General features: G+C 43.8%; 1 protein-coding gene across 3 annotated transcripts in view; it reads right to left on the bottom strand.

Moving 5' to 3' along the window:
• Positions 1-7,615: 7,615 nt before the first annotated feature.
• Positions 7,616-17,925, bottom strand: part of DEAF1 (DEAF1 transcription factor) — a 48,133-nt gene continuing 37,823 nt past the window's right edge. For 2 of the 3 annotated variants that reach the window (XM_053286395.1, XM_053286397.1), the window contains exons 11-13: positions 14,687-14,752; positions 8,738-8,827; positions 7,616-8,368 (exon numbers count right to left, since the gene is read on the bottom strand). In XM_053286395.1, coding sequence (XP_053142370.1) covers positions 8,264-8,368; positions 8,738-8,827; positions 14,687-14,752 — 261 coding nt within the window. In that variant the 3' untranslated portion in view covers positions 7,616-8,263. Of the gene's footprint in view, positions 8,369-8,737; positions 8,828-14,686; positions 14,753-17,925 lie in introns of those variants that run through there. The other variant, XR_008313939.1, reaches the window with a different exon arrangement.

Here is a 17,925-nt window from a genome sequence, read left to right as displayed (position 1 = left end):
GTGTGCATGTGTGTATTCAGTGAAATGTATTTCCAGGCAGCATACCTATTTTGAAATATCAGACTTAAATCCTTGGGGGCCAATTTTAAAATCTCATCTTGGCCCATTCCAACCTTGCTATGCCCCTGGCAGTCACTACACATGGGTTTCTGCACAACACCTGCACAGAAGAAACTTCCATGTAGAAAATGTGTCTCTTGTCAATTGACCCTGAATTTTCCATCCATGACTGGGATATCTGAGAGTTAGAGTCAATAATAAAAGAACAGCACGCTGCTTGTGACAGGAAGGGGCAAATTACAATGATTTCTTAGTCTGGCAGGGGCTGGTTTTGGCCCTGGCAGAACTTGGCTGTCTGCTCCTGTTGCAAATGCCTCTGTCTAGTGTGGCAAACTAATGTATCCTCCTCCCTCTTGGTGTCAAAGTAAGCACTGGTGTGGTGAATGCACATATACCCCATCATGAGCCAACAGTCATCATAAGACAAAGGCTGGCAGGAATCATTCACTGGTTTATAGACCCCCCCACACACACCTTCTTCTTCCCCTATTTTGCTAGTGGCTATTTGGGCAGGTGATCCTCTAGGACAAAGTCATGTTTTTTAAAAAGAACGAGATGAGACAGAGAAAATGACACTTGGAATCCTCGCATAACTCCTGACTGTTGTTCTAAGTCTTTTACAGAGATGGCTCATGTTTTCAGGTTTTGATCAACAACCATGTCTAGATGGTACAGTGTTCCTTTTAACAGGGATTTCCAGATATTGTTGACTACAAGTCCCATCATTCCTGTTTGGACAGGGGAGCAATTTCAGTGCTTGCCCTAGGCGCTATTTTCCCTAGTTACGCCTCTGCATGCAGAAGATTCCAAGTTCCCTCCCTGTCATCTCCCCAGGGCTGAGAGAAACTCCTGCCTGTAACCTAGGAGAGGCCACTGCCAGTCTGGGTAGACAATACTAAGCTAGATGGACCAATAGTCTGACTCAGTACAAGGCAGCTTCCTATGTTCCTGTGAGGTTTGAGAACTGCCAAAATGACATTTAATCCCACCTACCACATAAGGGTCAAACAACATGTTAGTGAAACATGTAGTTTGGCCCTGCCATGCTTTTGTTGTTGTTGTTAATAGCAGCTGCAGAAGTCCACTTTGTAGATTGTAAGGTAAATTGTAAGGTAAATGTGCCATCAAGTCGATTTCGACTTCTGGCACCCACAGAGCCCTGTGGTTTTCTTTGGTAGAATACAGGAGGGGTTTACCATTGCCTCCTCCCACGCAGTGTGAGATGATGCCTTTCAGCATCTTCCTACATTGCTATTGCCCAATATAGATATTTCCCATACTCTGGGGAACATACCAGCAGGGATTTGAACCTGCAACCTTCTGTTTGTTAGTCAAGCATTTCCCCACTGCACCACTTAAGGTGGCTACAGGGCAATTAATTGTACCTTAGTTTTAAGTTCAAAGCTGAGTTGCGACACCTGTACCATTTCAAGCAGGATGATAAAACAGATTAAAAGGCAGACGGTGAGATGAGACTTCACCCACATAGTCAATTGCACTGTAACATTTTTTGGAAATACTTGTTCCAAACTGCAAATTGCAATCTTGCCTAACCCAGCATTTTGAAGGCTACATGGTCCAAGTAAAAGACATTGGCTCACTTAGCTTTCCCTGCAGTGTGCCTTTTGAACTTTAATTCCAAGCAGGAAGAAAAGGCCAAAAGGTATCAGTTATTTTCTCCTTATAAACAATGGACAAGGAATTAACCGGAAACTGTAGTGTTTTTAATTATTGCTTAATCATTCAAATTGACACTTTGGAGGATGGGGTGGGTGCTGAGGGGGAAAAGATGCAGAGAGGAAGAAGAATTAACTGCCTTCATCATTTGCTGCATATGATGTTTCCAGGACAGACGGGGGGGCCACTTCCACATTAAGCTGATCTTGTAGTGACAGATTTAACATCACATATAGCTTGGTCCTTAGCAACTGGGAATGGGCCACTCACTGGTTTGGGTATAGTGGGACACGGTTAACTCTGAGGAAGGGAACAGGGTGGATAAGGAGGACCCCAAAACTCCGTGTTCTTGTATGATTTAACCTGTTGGATATTTTTCAACATGTAGTGTTCTTTGGGGGCGGGGGGTTTCCCCTGGGGGGGAGTGGAGAGGGAGGGATCTGATAACATGAAACTGAAAATGTCAGATTAAAATTCACATGATCAGACTTTTTACAATAGCTGCACAATTTCAAAATAAAGCTCTTTTCTTGCCTTTGAATATACAATGGCAAGAAAAGCTATATAAATATTTTTGTCTTTGTTGACTACAGAGATAATTCTCATGGTTACAGTTATGAGAATTGGCTGCAGTTGTAGGAAAACCAGTGCAAGCCAAAAAAAAAAAAAATCTTCAGAAGGAAGTCCTAGTGTTTTCAATGAGATTTACTCCCTTATAAAATGAATTTAGGATTGCATCTTAAGGCACGTAGTTGGAGAAACTCTGGCTTCATCTGGGCTCAAAATATAGCCCTTAGGTCTGTACCATGCCAAGCAGCCCTGCCGTGCCTGGAGCCTCCGCAACATGATGCTCTTGGTAGTCCCCTGCCAGACTATTAGACCCAGTTACCCATTCCAAAGGTCTCATTCCCTTGCTAAATTTCCCTGCTTCTCTGACAAAGGCCAAAGTCTAGCAGAAGACATGATAAATGTGGAAGGGGCCAAAAGGATGTAGCTCTCCTCTTTCCAAGCCTCTGTCTTTCTGCAGTCCCTCCATTTAGAGTTGAGTCAGCTTTTATCTTCATCAGATAAAGGTCAGGGTGGCACCAACACAGTGGAGAGGATTGGTGGCCTTTGCAAGCAGAAGGAAGAGAGTTGAAACTGAGACAACCCCAAAAGGAGGAGGAGATCAGGACCACCCCTTCCGTCCAGTCCCTGCATTGCCAATGAAGCCTTTGCTTCACTTTCCAGTCGTCTTTCCCAACTGCCACAAAGTCTGTTGTATGTGAGTGTCTCTAGACTCCCATTCAACCCGTTCCTTTGGTCTCTTCCCCTCTCTCTGCTTGCTCCACACTGCCAAACTTTAGATTGCACATTGTGCCAAGTTGAAAAGCAGGTGTGCATTTTGTGGACCCATTTCCCCCTCACAAAATATACCTCGCCTGCTGGCAATTTGTCATACCCCAACTGCACAAGCATAGCTGTATGTGAGAAGAGCTGGCTTGATGCAAAACTGCACAGTGCTGGTAAGCAAGGGATCTGCCAGTGCAGCCTGGCAATTCAGGGAGCATTTCCTAGGCACACACCCCATTCAAAATGAGGGCTTTGTTCACCCCTAGGAGCATATCCCCATAACCAAACCACTACTTAGTTAGCTGGGATTCTTTGCTGAAGGAGAAAAAAAGCCCTAGACATGGCATATCAGGGATGCTAACAACAATGAGAAATAAACTGTGGCCACTGGGGGTGTTTATTGACACTCATCAAAAGCCTAATTTCAGACTTCTGGCACAGAACTAATTATAAACTCCTTGGGGGCAAGGATCTCTCTCTCTCTCTCCTTAATAGTGCCATACAAAATAGCAATTAAAACTAATAGTAATAGTTTTGTATCATGGTTGAGGCAGTCCAGTAAATAAAGACACAATTCCCATTTCAACCAAGACAACTTTGCTGGATTTCTAATGGACTCACTGCTCTGAAACGGGTAGCCCTTCCTGGCTGATAATTATTAAGCAAAATCCCTCTTCAGACAATGCTCCAACTGATAAGTTACAGTTTATAACTAGATGGGCTTGGGATGGGGAAAAGGGCATTTTTGTCCAACTTTGCTGAACATCACCAGCAGCGCTGCTTCCTCCTCGGAGAGGAAGCCCATTGGTGGATGGGGAGGACAGAAGTTAGAGGGGTGTGGGTCTCTCAACTGAGGACTTGCACTGCCTCTGCCCTCTCCTGGTACCAACCATCACACAGGAGCAGAGGGGGGGCACTCCCACTGGCAGATGGGGGTGGCAGGAGAAGGCAGTGGTATCTCAGCTGTTAATGCCACCCATCACCACATGAAGATGGGCACTAAGGCTTCAGGAGCCAGCTGGGTGCAGCTTCTGATGGCTGTGGGCCACCAGGCCAGTGCACAACCTGGTCAACCCCTGACACCAGCCCTGCCCCACTAAAATGGAGATGGTAGGAGATATGCCCTTCCCCACTTACTACAACAGGGCCTGCACAGGAGATTCTCAGTGGAGTGCTCTCATCGTGGCACATGACCGGGTGCCCTGATGATGAAGATGCTATTTTCTGAGCCCTGATGATGAAGATGCTATTTACTGGAGGAGAAGCCATACAGTCAGACAGGCCCTCCAGCTGTTTTTGGACAACTCTCATAATCCCCAGCCACAGTGGCTAATAGCCAGGGATTTTGGGAGTTGTAGGCCAACATCTGCAGGAGGACTGAAGTTGAGCAGCTCTGCAGTTGGGCTAAGCAAAATTGCCTGCTCAGATGTGGTGTCATTGCTATATTGGCTCTAAACAAAATAATTGTTTTATGTTACTGTATTTATTTAATTTAATTTAATTTTTTATTTGATTTCTATACCGCCCTTCCAAAAATGCCTCAGGGCATTTTACACAGAGAAATAATAAATAAATAAGATGGAGCCCTGTCCCCAAAGGGCTCACAATCTAAAAAGAAACATAAGACAGACACCAGCAACAGCTTCTGGAGGGATGCTGTGCTGGGGGTGGATAGGGCCAGTTACTCTCCCCCTGCTAAATAAAGAGAATCACCATGTTAAAAGGTGCCTCTTTGCCAAGTTAGCAGCAGCGGTATGCTAACTGTTTATGCTACTGCTTTAATTGTTTTGTATTTTAATTTAATTTTTTAATTTGTGCTGATTTTAAAGAGATGTACATATCAGGCAGTATAAAAATATAGGATTAGACAGACAGACAGACAGACAGACAGACAGATAGATAGATAGAGATTCATACAAAATTAGCAAGGTGATACTGAAGCAATGGTTAGATACAACCTTCCTTAGTTAATGGGCATGTCACTACTGGTTCTTTTTCCTATGCTGGATGTGCATCAGTGACACACAACTGTGGAGTTGCCCCATCTCCTAGCTCTGAATTGGGAGCTCAGGGAACAGATACAAAGCAGACAGTCAAAACAAAGTCATTACTGTCAGCATGGGCGCCAAAATGGTGGTGACGTGAGTCCTCCTACAGCACACTTCCTGTGGAGGAGAAAATACCTTGTGGACCACACATTCCACTTCCTAACCTGCTGAAGGAATAGCTGCAGTTGCTTAATGCAGAGACACACATTTAAAAAACACGAACACCACCACCCTCTGGGCTTGCTTTTTCGGAAAAGTTGGAACAAAAATAATTTTTTTTTGTTCACAAAAGCACCCTTGATCCCAGCATCCTGCCCCTGCTATGTTGGAATAACATGACAGGTTTTTGATACTGCATTGAAGCAGAGGTCAGTATGCCCCCAAATCTGGGGAAGTATTTACTTTGTACACCACAGCTCGGGACTAGGCTCACAGTCAGAAGAAGAAGCCTGTTTAACCAGTGTTGTAAGTCCTTTATTGTACTCCCCCCAACTCCGCCTACCCCACCCCAACACACACACACTCATTTCATAGAATGAACACGGCCTAAAACCAACAAGCATTTGATATCCTGCAATTTTAACACTCAGTGGGTGCTATTTCCAAGCCAATCTTCTTGTTATAATGCAAGGCCTCTCAAGTGAGATGCTGTAGAAATGTACAGTTGCACCTTCTTTCTTATTTTTGGCAGCATGAAGTCAGAGCAAAGTATGAGTTCTACCAATCTGAGCTCAGCTGTAACAGAAAGACCTGAGAGAACATTTTATCATTTCATTTACAGAATGAAGGTGGAACCAGCCTCACAGGAAGCTGCCTCACAGTCAGCCCATTGGTCCATTTAGCTCACTGTTGTCTACACTGACTTGCAGAGGCTTCTCCAAGGTTTCGGGCAGGAGTTTCTCCCAGCCCTACCTCAAGATGCCAGGGATTGAACTTGAGACCTTCCGCATGCAAGCAGGCAGCTGCTCTTCCATTGAGCTATGGTCTCATCCCTTAAGGGCTCACATGTGGTAACCCATCCAAATGTAAACCAAGACAGACAGCAAAGCGGACAATTCATGTTCACTACCACAAGACTGAGCCACCTAATGGAGCAGCGGAGAAATGCTTGACTAACAAGCAGAAGGTTGCCAGTTCAAATCCTCACTGGTACTATATCAGGCAGCAGTGATACAGGAAGATGCTGAAAGGCACCATCTCACACTGCGCAGGAGGCGGCAATGGTAAACCCCTCCTATATTCTACCATAGGAAACCACAGGGCTCTGTGGGTGCCAGGAGTCAGAATCAACTCAACGGCACACTTTACTTACCACAAGACCAGCTCTCCTTCTCCTCAAGAGTATGAGAATCAGACTTACGACAGGGCAGAGCCACACACCCAGCTTTGCTCAAGTTCCTCACTGGATGTCACAACATACTTATCTTTGGCTCCTGTGCAATGGACTGTGGCCTGTAGGCCATTCTCCACAAGCCCATCTGAAAGCCCACACCTTCCATGTGCCATTTGTTACAGCTCAACAAACTGTCCTCATTACCATGCAACTGACACATGGGTCCAAGTTTTGCTGTTCAACATCCAACCTCCTTCATATGGTCCAAGATCAGTCCTGCCCCTATATAGGCTGAGCAACTGGTCTAGGAGAAGGTGGCAGCCACTGGGATGAGAGGACACGATCTGCTGCTGAAGCTGCCTCTCACTAATAGTTGTAGAAACCATCCTGCACAGTAGCAGGATGCCAATGAGAAGCCCGGAGGCAAAGCCCATAGCATGAAAGGGGTCACAGAAAAGAAGCACTGCAGCTTGGGGCCCAGTTTGGGCCAGAGTGAGCTTGGTTCAGCAGCATCGAGAGCTAATTTAGTTGCCAAACAGGGTATTCTATGGGGTAAATCCAACACCACGCTGCATACTTACTTACTTACACTCTCTCTCTCTCTCTCTTTCTCTCTCTGTTGTCCATCAGGAGAAAAGGAGAGGGTGTGTATGTGAAGGAAGCTCATTCAGCCTTCCCAAAGCCTTTAGTACTACTGACCTCCTTCAGCAGGGTAGGTAGGCTGAATGAACTAGTTCAAGCTCTGTATAAATCTCAGCTCAGCTTTAGGTCATGCCAGAAATTACTTGTTGCTTATGCCCATGTAAATGCTCCAAGATTTGTATTCGCACTTGAAATCAATGTTACAAGAAATTCCATGACTGCATTGCATTTTGCTCAACAGGGCACATACCATGCAGAATTTCCAGTATATTAAACTTGTCCTGCAGGGGGGAACCCAAAAACAATACAGTAGCCAAAACTAAAATCAGTGATAGAATCAAAGTTCAAATCCAAGCAGGGATGACTAAAAGATATCAGTAAACAAACCACACTGAAGGATTGAGCTGTTCCATATTTGTTTTTAAAATGAGAGGTATGTCAGCATGGGTGAGAGCAACAGAGACACAATTTAAATTTCATTCAAACCACTTGGGAGGAATCTTAAAAGAAAACAGACCTCATCAACCACTTGAAAGAACTTTTATCAATCACTTCAAATAACTACCATCATCCAAGCAGAGCTGAGGGATGCAGCAACTTAAATTGCCAATCAACTTTGTAGAGAACCCCATGAAGTTAATATAAGATCCAGAGTTCCATCCAAACAATTGGAGTCATTTCTATGTATTTTCAGTTCTACTTTGTGAAAGAGGAGTTTATGTTGTCCAGCAACATGCAAGTGACATCACAATCAGATCTTCTTGAGGAGTTCAGTTTATCAACAGGACTTCACAGCAGGATAACTGGTCCAGCAGCCCCATTTTTTGCCCTGTTCAATCATATCTCCTCTATATGTCTTTGATCATTATTGTATATGTTATTATTCATTTTTATCTCGAATCGTTATCTTTGGTTCAACTATTTATTTTCTCATTAGTGAAAGAAATTAGATACTACCTTACTGTTGGCCTACTGTATAGTAATACATATTTCTGTTTGTTTGATACACATGATTTTCAATACATTTTCATTTTAGTCACAGTTGGGTTCCCCCTCTCCCCTGTTTTGCTTGGTTGTATTTCCGTGATTGCCCTTGCTTTTGTTTTGGATAACTGGTCCAGCCAGCCTGCTATACACAAACATATCCGCCCATCTGAAGAGGCAAGGTCTTTCAAACAGCAACTTTCTCCATCACATTGTCTGTAACATGAACCTCTTCTGCCTGGACAGTAACTGTGGCTGACTGACCACACATATGCTGGTGGTCTTTCCAATCCTGAAAATAAAAGACAGATGGTGAAATGAAAGCACATATTCAGGAAGACTGCATTGGGAGTGGAGGGTGGGGGGGAGAGAGAGACAACACTAGACAAGGCCTAGCTGGGAATGCTGCTTTCCATGGAAAGCATTTTGCTTGGAGATTCCCCAAACATTTGCACCACAGTTCGAAGCTCAATTAGGGATAGGGAAATAAAGGGCTTGCTTTAGAGCACATGTATTTTTAGACTGGGTTGTTAGGAAGGAGTCTACTGAGTAGCCCTTCTTTTCAAACCTCTGAGCAATTAATGGGGATTACTCAAGGCTTAGAGGATAAAGAATGGTGCTTGCTTCCCCAGGTATGTAGGTCTCGGAACAATTATATTACCTTCCGTTGACAGAAAGTTGAGCAGTAGTTGACTTTATGGCAGCCAGTGCACTCATTCATTGCCTCGCGACCACAGTTTACACAGGATTGCTGTCACAATGCAAAGAGGCTAAGTCAATGAGGAGTGAAAGTACATTATGTCTTGCTCAAGCTCTAGCAGTACAAGTTACACAGAACAGAGATGATACATAATTTATGGGGATTTGTGCAGGGAATGTTTGGTAAAAATCAACTCTTCCATGCAGCAACTGAACAGTCTGAAGGACTGAACACACAAGTCATTTCCACAGACTTCTATCCTTCAGGCCTTCCGAAGAACGAAATGCCATCCAAGATTTTGGCAATAAACATGGAGAGAATACCTTGGGCTCCATAGCTAAGAAGACCATAATCAGATATGGGGGAAAATATGGATTTTACAAGCCAGCTCCTTCTTCACTAGAAGGAAGTGCTGCCTCTCAGGCATCTTTGAATGCACTCAAACATTTTGTTCATATGACCAGGTTACTTGGCACTGGGGAGGGATGGCAGGGAGTCAAGCTCCTACTTGCCTCCCCACAGACGAGCAGGAGGCTTCCCCTTACACTGCCACTTGCATGGCCATATGATCAGCAGAGCTGTTTTCCGGAGGAGGAAGTCCTCCAGAAACCTACAATGCACCATTCGAGGAGCACAGTGCATTGGGGGATTTCCCTGCGGCTGGGTGGTCCTTCCACCTGGCTCTATGGACACTCAGGCTGCAGGCAGTGTGAGTGTCCACACAACCCATGGGCGGGGGTGGGGGTGGCAGGTGAGGTGCATGTGCCCTTCTACCTCACTTTTAGGCCAGCTCCCCAGCAGTGGAAGACCAGGATCGATCCCAGCACTCTATACGACCAGGTTTACCCAGGTAGGGCCATGCTAGCTTGGGTAGACTTGGTTGTGTGAATGACCTTACAGTTAGGATTTGAAGATGATAACTTGACTAAAGGCCTAAAGAACCATCCATGCTGAATACACAGCTAGTGCTGACTGGAACCTCTGCTAGACTTTTGTTGCCCTTTAAGCAGGCATTGAAAATGATGCAGGGGAGCTTTCATCAGTTTTTGTAGGGGCACAGTATGTTCAGATGGCCTATCAGTGGTGGCAGCAAGTATTTTACCAAAAAAAGCTGCACCTCTATGGGTGGCATCAGCATGTTGTCCTATCCTGTGACTAAGAGTCCATGAGGCCTGGAAAGCAGCGAGATGGGGGAGGGCAGTTGATCTGACAGTTCGGAGGTATACTGGACTTTTAAGTAACTCCCCTCCTGGGATCTGCCTCCTTGCCAGGAGAGTGGGCGCCTTAAGGGGGGCAGCCTTGTGGCCTGGAGTCTGGCAACCCTTTCTCCTACCTGATCCTGCCTACCCTCTTGCCAAAGCGGAATATGCAGATATCAGGGACTGCAATGGTGCAGGAAGGGCTGGCTTCTCAAGTGGTTCGAATTCAGGCGCGGCCACTTTGGGGGGCTCAGGCTCCGAGTGTGCTGTTTGGGGGATCCCAACTTTGGAGCTCTCTCAGACTCTGGCCTGGTGTCAGGGCCCAGGATTAGATCCAATGCTGGTTCAGCCTCCTCAGGGCCAGAGTCACTAGCTGGGTGGAAGATGGCATAACAACCACAGGGCGTTATATTATTAGGGCATAATAATAATATAATTATTAGGTTATTAGGGCATAATAACCTTATAGCCACTGGGGAGTTATGCTATGTGAATCATTTCCCATGGCATTCTGGGGGGGGGGGGGTGGCGGCTGGAAGGTGCTGGCCACTAAGAAAACGAAAAGCACTTCAAGTGTTGTTGCCATTGCCTTCAGGGGCACAATGTTTCTATAAAAGAAAGAATCCATGCCATTGATCAAGCACTGATCAGCAGTGGCAACCCCCAAATTTTTCAAGAAATCTGAGGGGGTACATTCTGCCCTCCGAGCTCTCCATGTAGCATTGGGTGTGGGGAAAGCTAAAGATATATTCAAGAAATATTTTCTTGAAGCAGTACTAATACACACTCAGAATTTGAATCAGTGATATACAGCATTAAGGCCTATGAGCTATTATTAGATACTTGAAAACACCTGTTTTCATTATCTTTGCCACCATGGTGGTTGCAGAGAAGCTTGAACGTGACAAAATATGCTAAAGGCAGAAAACAGTGACAAGCAAGAAGTCCTGATACATTATTTTTCAGTTCTCATATCTAAGCCCATTTCATGTTTCAAGGTTTTCCCCATTTGAGGTTACCAATTCCAGGAAAAGAATACTATAAAATAAAGTACAACTTGCCCATCAACTGTAATTTGGCAGCCATATGGTTTCTACAAGTAACATGCATATTAAATCAATTTCATGCAGTGAAATATGCAGCTAAAATGGGAATCTGCAGTCTATTTTTACGAAGTGGACTTCAGTACTGAAGAAATGTTCTGACTTTAGCCTCAGCTATGATTTTTCTTTTAAAACACAGATACAGGAAATGACCTGATTCTTCCTTTTATCACTATTACTTGCTCTTGGAGACTCTTGATTCCTACTAGTCCTGACTGTATTACACATGCATGTGCGGAAACAACTCAAATACATGGTCCTTCCTGTTAATCTATTACATGGTGTGACCTTTGTTTATCCAAAGGGACAGAGGAAAATCCAAATCACTGGGTAAAAAAACCTCATGAAAACAGCATTAACATAGCTCTAAACTGGAAAAAGGTAAGTAACTAACAACACTTGATCATTAAAGGCAGAGTAACAGAGTCTACTATTTTGCAAGAGGGAGAGGGTTCTTCAAGAATAGAATGCCGTGAAGCAGAACTGTAAAAGGTGAAAGTTCCACATTAGAGCTTTTTCCTTGGATCACCTGGAAAGATCATGGTTAGAAAAGCTGAGTTGGAGCAGAAGCATCAAATAAAAGAACTGGCCCCAAGCGGAGCATAGTTATACTTTTTCATCCTCAAGAAGAAAAGCATCAATCCTTTAGATTCAGACAAGACTTTTAATACAACTAAAGTGATATTTTCTCCCTTCCATTCATAAAATAAAAAAAGCCAGCGTGGTGTAGTGGTTAGAGTGCTGGACTAGGACCGGGAAGACTCGAGTTCAAATCCCCATTCAGCCATGAAACTAGCTGGGTGACTCTGGGCCAATCACTTCGCTCTCAGCCTAACCTACTTCACAGGGTTGTTGTGAAAGAGAAACTCAAGTATGCAGTAAACTGCTCTGGGCTCCTTGGAGGAAGAGCGGGATATAAATGTAATAATAATAATAATAATAATAATAATAATCATGCTCTGCACCCCGGCAGTGATGTCGATAGGCTATACCTCCCTCGCAGCTCAGGTGGAAGAGGAATGCTGCAAGTCCATCAAACAGTAGAGGAGGAGTAAAGAGGCCTTGAGGAATACATAAAGGACAGTGAAGAACATGCACTTAAAATGGTCAATAACGCGAAACTATTCAACACCAATGAAACCAAGCAGGCCTACAAGAAAGAACAAGTCAAGAACCGAGCAGAAAAATGGAAAAATAAGCCCCTGCATGGTCAATATTTGCACAATATAAGTGGAAAATCAGACATCACCAAGACCTGGCAATGGCTTAAGAATTGTTACTTGAAGAAAGAAACAGAGGGTTTAATACTGGTTGCGCAAGAACAGGCACTAAGAACAAATGCAATAAGAGCAAAAGTCGAAAAATCCACAACAAACAGCAAGTGCCGCCTTTGTAAAGAAGCAGATGAAACAGTGGACCACCTAATCAGCTGTTGTAAAAAGATCCCACAGACTGACTACAAACAAAGGCATGACAAGGTAGCAGGGATGATACACTGGAACATCTGCAAAAAATACAAGCTACCTGTAGCCAAGAATTGGTGGGACCATAAAATTGAAAAAGTTGAAGAAAATGAAGATGTAAAAATATTATGGGACTTCCGACTACAAACAGACAAACATCTGCCACACAATACACCATATATAACTGTAGTTGAGAAGAAAGAAAAACAAGTTAAAATAATCGACATAGCAATACCAGGGGATAGCAGAATAGAAGAAAAATAAATAGAAAAAATCACCAAATACAAAGATCTACAAATTGAAATTGAAAGGCTGTGGCAGAAAAAGACCAAAATCATCCCAGTGGTCATTGGCGCCCTGGGTGCAGTTCCAAAAGACCTTGAAGAGAACCTCAACACCATAGGGATCACAGAAATCACCATCAGCCAGTTACAAAAAGCAGCTTTATTGGGAACAGCCTATATTCTGCGACGATATCTATAACAATTGACAATAAAATTCTGACATCCCAGGTCCTTGGGAAGGACTCGATGTCTGGATAAAACAAACCAGTCAATAACACCTGTCTGACTGTGTAAACAAGATAATAATAATAAAATCCCAATAAAATGAAAAGGCTGTATGGCTGAGACAGTTCATTTCAAAACTAGAGCAAAAAAGGACATGGGGAATGTTTCATAGCCCAGTCTGTCTGCATCTCACACAATCACCAGGTGCAATTAGCAACCTGGTGCAACTGCATCAGGCCAGCCCAAGAAGAGACACTTAACTGTGAATAAATTGCCATGCTGTGAAAGCATCAGCATAGGCCATATTTAGTGCAGATGGATCTGTTCACTTTCAGGCACAACTGAGTCGCACTCTGATTAACTCCTATTTTTTTGTTTGTTTTTGCACTATCTGCCTGTACATTATATGCAAGCCTCAAAATATAACAAGTGCTACAGAATTATTCGCTCTGTCTCGATGGCCCAGTATGGCGGTACAGGGCTAAGGTAACAACTGCTTTTGTAAGCAACCATTGATCACCAGACACAGTAGCTCAAACAAGGCTTGATAAGACCTGAGAGAGAAATGGGACTAGTATAATGGAGAACTAAACTAAAAAACAGTATAAAATCCATAATCAGAGAGAGAGAGAGAGAGATTTTGATTCCCCCCTAGGGGCAAATGTAGTCATAGAGGGGGGTCATATGAATTCAGGCCATGGTTAACCCTCCCCCCCCCCCCATTTTTCTGATCTAAATTGTGTACCCTTTCTCCCAAGCTCCTATTATCACCTTTAAAAACCATGGAAAATCCATTCACAGATCTCCCACTGTCTCATCTAGTCATGCTCTGAATTTGGATGGGACCTAAATGCAGCAACTGGGAACCCCTTTGGACAGGGCACTGAAAGTGTTCAATGTACAACTCCCACTCTTCAGTGCCTGCTCAGATGCAAAACAAGTGGTTCCATAGATACTCTAATAAATCTAGGCCAGGGCTTCAAAACATAGACCCGCCAGCTATAGCTCCCATAACACCCAGCCACAGTGGCCAATAGTCAGGGATCATAGCAGTTGTAGGTCAACATCTGGAGGAGGGCTGAAGTTGTGCAACCCTAATCTAGGCTGAATACTCTCAGAAAGGATACACTCTGTTCTTCCCTCTATTCAAATGCAGAAACTTGACCCTTATGACAACACCACCAGAAAGTGTGTGGAAGTGCTGCTCTCAACACGCCACAAAGTCCTGATACAGGGTATTCTATGAAAATGGCTGCACATCAGAAAACCAAGTGTGCAGCTGGGATCCTTTGCCAGCTACAGTAAAGAAGGTACACCAGCCATTTCAGAGCTGACAGAGGGGAACCCCAGTTCTGCTTGTATTATGCTTGCTGGAGCATGGCTGTTATCTGGCAATGCAAAATGACCTTGATAGTAAAGCACTGTGTTGGGAAAAACAGATTAGAAGAATGACCAAAGGGCCACCACAATAAGTGAGGGATATCACAGAAACACCCAGAGGGCATTTCATCACTGTACTGCCAGGAGTCAAACTAAGTCAAATGTCATGTGCTAGTAACAGAAAATAACAATATTGTTTCAATACCCAAAGGAGAACACAATTGTTGAACATGAATAATCTGATCCTTGTGCTTACCTTAATTATGATTTCCGTTTTTCCATCTACCTCATCCGTTTGTTGAAATAACTGGCTTTGATACTGCTAAAATTAAAAGACATCACAGCGGTCAGTGTGACATCAACATCACAGATCAACATCATATTCATATACTTTATTTTAACTTTTCTGCTCAAAGAGATCTCCAGAAGCCCTATTAAGGCATTACTGTAACTGTGTAGAGGGCACACAAACTGGCAACATTCTCATCTCCCAAGTACAGCATTCGCCTCTTCAGAAAAACACTGTATTCATGGAGAATTGTGTGGGTGTGGGTGGGGGGTAGTTATGGACCAACTCAGCATGGGTGACTTGGCTGGGCAGGTGGCGTAACCGTGAGTACAGAATAGGGCAAAAATGGCTATTGAAAGTTTTTTTAAAGTATTGAAAAAAACCATTGCAATAAAACAATCATAAAATATAGACCAACAGCAGAAAGATTAATAATATAGCAAGAAAAAATGTAGCAAGAAAATTGGCATATGTGGAAAATACAGAAGCTCAGAAATAGTCCTCCTCCAAATGCTTTCTGAAAGAAACACCTAAAAAGCTTTGACACCATCTTGGAAGGCTGAGTATGAGGAGGCTGATCAGACCTTCTAGGGGAGGAAGAGAGTTCCAGAGCCTGCGTGTCATGGCTGAGGAGGGGCTGCCTCATCATGAGTTCAAGCTCTGGCAGCAGAGGGATGCAGAGCAGGGTGGGCTGCAGCTGACGGCCCAAGAGGATGGGTGTGCTTATATGGGGAAAGGCAGACCCAGACGTAATGAGGGCTTTTAAAGGTTAGCGCCAGCACATTGCATTCAGCCTCCAAGCCAGTTTTCTGCAGTGTAGACGCTGATGACTGCAGCTCATTTGCCCAGGTCTCTCTAGTCAGTTCGATGAAGGAACTTCTCTCCCACCCTCCCAGACATAACTGATGGGTTGTGCTGGGCTTTGGCGTGCCCTGAAACTTTCCTTCCTTGCTGAATACTCCATTTGGCAGGCTCTAAAAGTTGCCACTCAGACTTACAATGACAAGGAGTTCTGCCATTTGAGCAATCTCTCTTGTTGTTAATGTTGTTTATCACCAATTCAAATCCAATGTGTGTCAGTGACCCCTAAGAAGGCTACAACTTTCCTTTTGGGATCCGTAGGGAGACCTGCTATGTGGATCAGGTTTGCATATTATTCTTACACATCATAATAATGTATGGCAAAATGCATTGTAAAATTTTACAAGGTCATTTTTTTTTAAAGCTAGAACATTTCCTCTCTGGTGTTAATCCAACTCTCATTCACACTGAATGCCTTTTTTACACATGCTTCAGCACACATTTATACATAGCACAGGCAAGCCCCAGAGGGACGAAAAGTGAGCAACAGGACTCTGTCAAGCAATGCTAAATAAATTAAGCTAAATGTATCATCACCGAAGATACTAGCCAAAATTAGATTCAGCACCAGCTCAGGGTGTTAAATCTCCTGAGGAACAGTTTAAAAACAATCTAAAGCAAAGTAGATTTATCCAAGAGTAGAACCTAAGACTTAAGCAGATTAAGGGCTTAATTTTAGATCATCTTTATGACCTGACATCATGGCATTTAAAGGTTCTGAGAGTGGTGAGTTTATAGGAACATAAAGTCACCATGACACAGAATCAAATCTCTCCCTTTTTATACTAACTAGCTCTTTAAGCCAAGGGAAACAGCCTCTGCCCTTCAAATGCTGTGCAGCATATACGACTGTATGAAATTTCCAATTCAGTTCAGCACATGGTGAATAGGTGACACTGCCATTAAAGTGTCACAAGCAATGTTAAAAATGTTTGGAGTTTATTTATTGGCCTAGGAAGTGAAGTCAGTTACCACCACTGGTTTGATCACCATGACTGAATTCACTGTCATAATGATTGCCAAGTAAGTTATGTGGTATCTGCATAATTAATAATTTGCGATACATTCATATCACATATATTGAAGGACTGATAAGAGTCTCTGACCTGAAACTACAGAAACAGTTTGCTAGTAAGAATGAATGGTCTGGAGTTGCACCTTCTTCAGACAAACAAGCAATACAGCACGTTTTCTGGAGCTCTATTGAGAATTCGAGGAGGCAAACACATGAAGGGATCTCCTCAACCCGTAAGTTACGCTGGGAAAGGAATAAAAAAAGTTTGCCGTCTGACTAAATTGTAAACTCTACAAGAAAGTTCTGCTTCTGCCTTAACTAGGATAAAAATTGTCTCAACTTTAGGCTCCTGAGCATGCCTTACGCAATAGTTAATCATTTGTATCCTGCTCTGTGTTTGTCATCAGCTGCTTTTGAACCACACTGAATCTAGAATAGAATTTATTTCTGCTAACACTGAGAAATACATCCTCGGATTTTGTCTTATGGATTGTCATATGTAACTACCAGAGTCTACTAGAGAGGTGTCCAGCAACTCTTCTGATGGGATCAGATTGGACCACTTTCAATTTGTGTCTCCTGAGGATGTGGCTGCTTTGGACTGTATGTCTTACCACCTCTTCTCTTACCCCTTGCCCAACTTGGCTCATTTCATCTGCCAATACTATTATCAGAGAGGGTCCGGTACATATTATGAATGCTTATCTGAGGGAGGGCAGGATGCCTCCTTGCTTTAAAGAGACTATTAGACCTTACCTGAAGAAACCTGCCCTGGATTCCTCAGAGTTAGCCAATGACCTGACTCCAATCTTCTGTGGTTGGGCAAGGTGATTGAGCGGGTACTGGTCTCTCAGCTGCAGGCAGTTTTGGAGGAAACTGATTATCTAGACCAGGGATTCTCAACACTGGGTCCCCAGATGTTATTGGACTTCAACTCCCATAATCCCCAACCAAAGGCCACTGGGGTTGGGGATTATGGGAGTTGAAGTCCAAAAACATCTGGGGACCCAACGTTGAGAATCCCTGATCTAGACCAGGCTTCCCCAACCTGCAGCCCTCCAGACGTTGCCGAACTACAATTCCCATCACCCCCAGCTACAACTTATTGTGGCTGGGATGAAGGGAATTGTAGTTCAGCAATATCTGGAGGGCCGCAGGTTGGGGAAGCCTGATCTAGACCCATTTCAAACTGGCTTTCAGGTGGGCTATGGAGTTGAGACTGCCCTAGTCAGCCAGATGGATTATTCCAATTGGATATTAACAGAGGGAGTGTGACTCTGTTGATCCTTTTGGATCTCTCAGTGGCTTTCAATATCCTTGACCATGGTAT

Source organism: Hemicordylus capensis, chromosome 1, assembly GCF_027244095.1.
Source record: "Hemicordylus capensis ecotype Gifberg chromosome 1, rHemCap1.1.pri, whole genome shotgun sequence".
Lineage (NCBI taxonomy): Eukaryota > Metazoa > Chordata > Lepidosauria > Squamata > Cordylidae > Hemicordylus > Hemicordylus capensis.
Note: the sequence above shows the minus strand (reverse complement) of the source record. Positions and strands in the feature narration are given on the sequence as shown.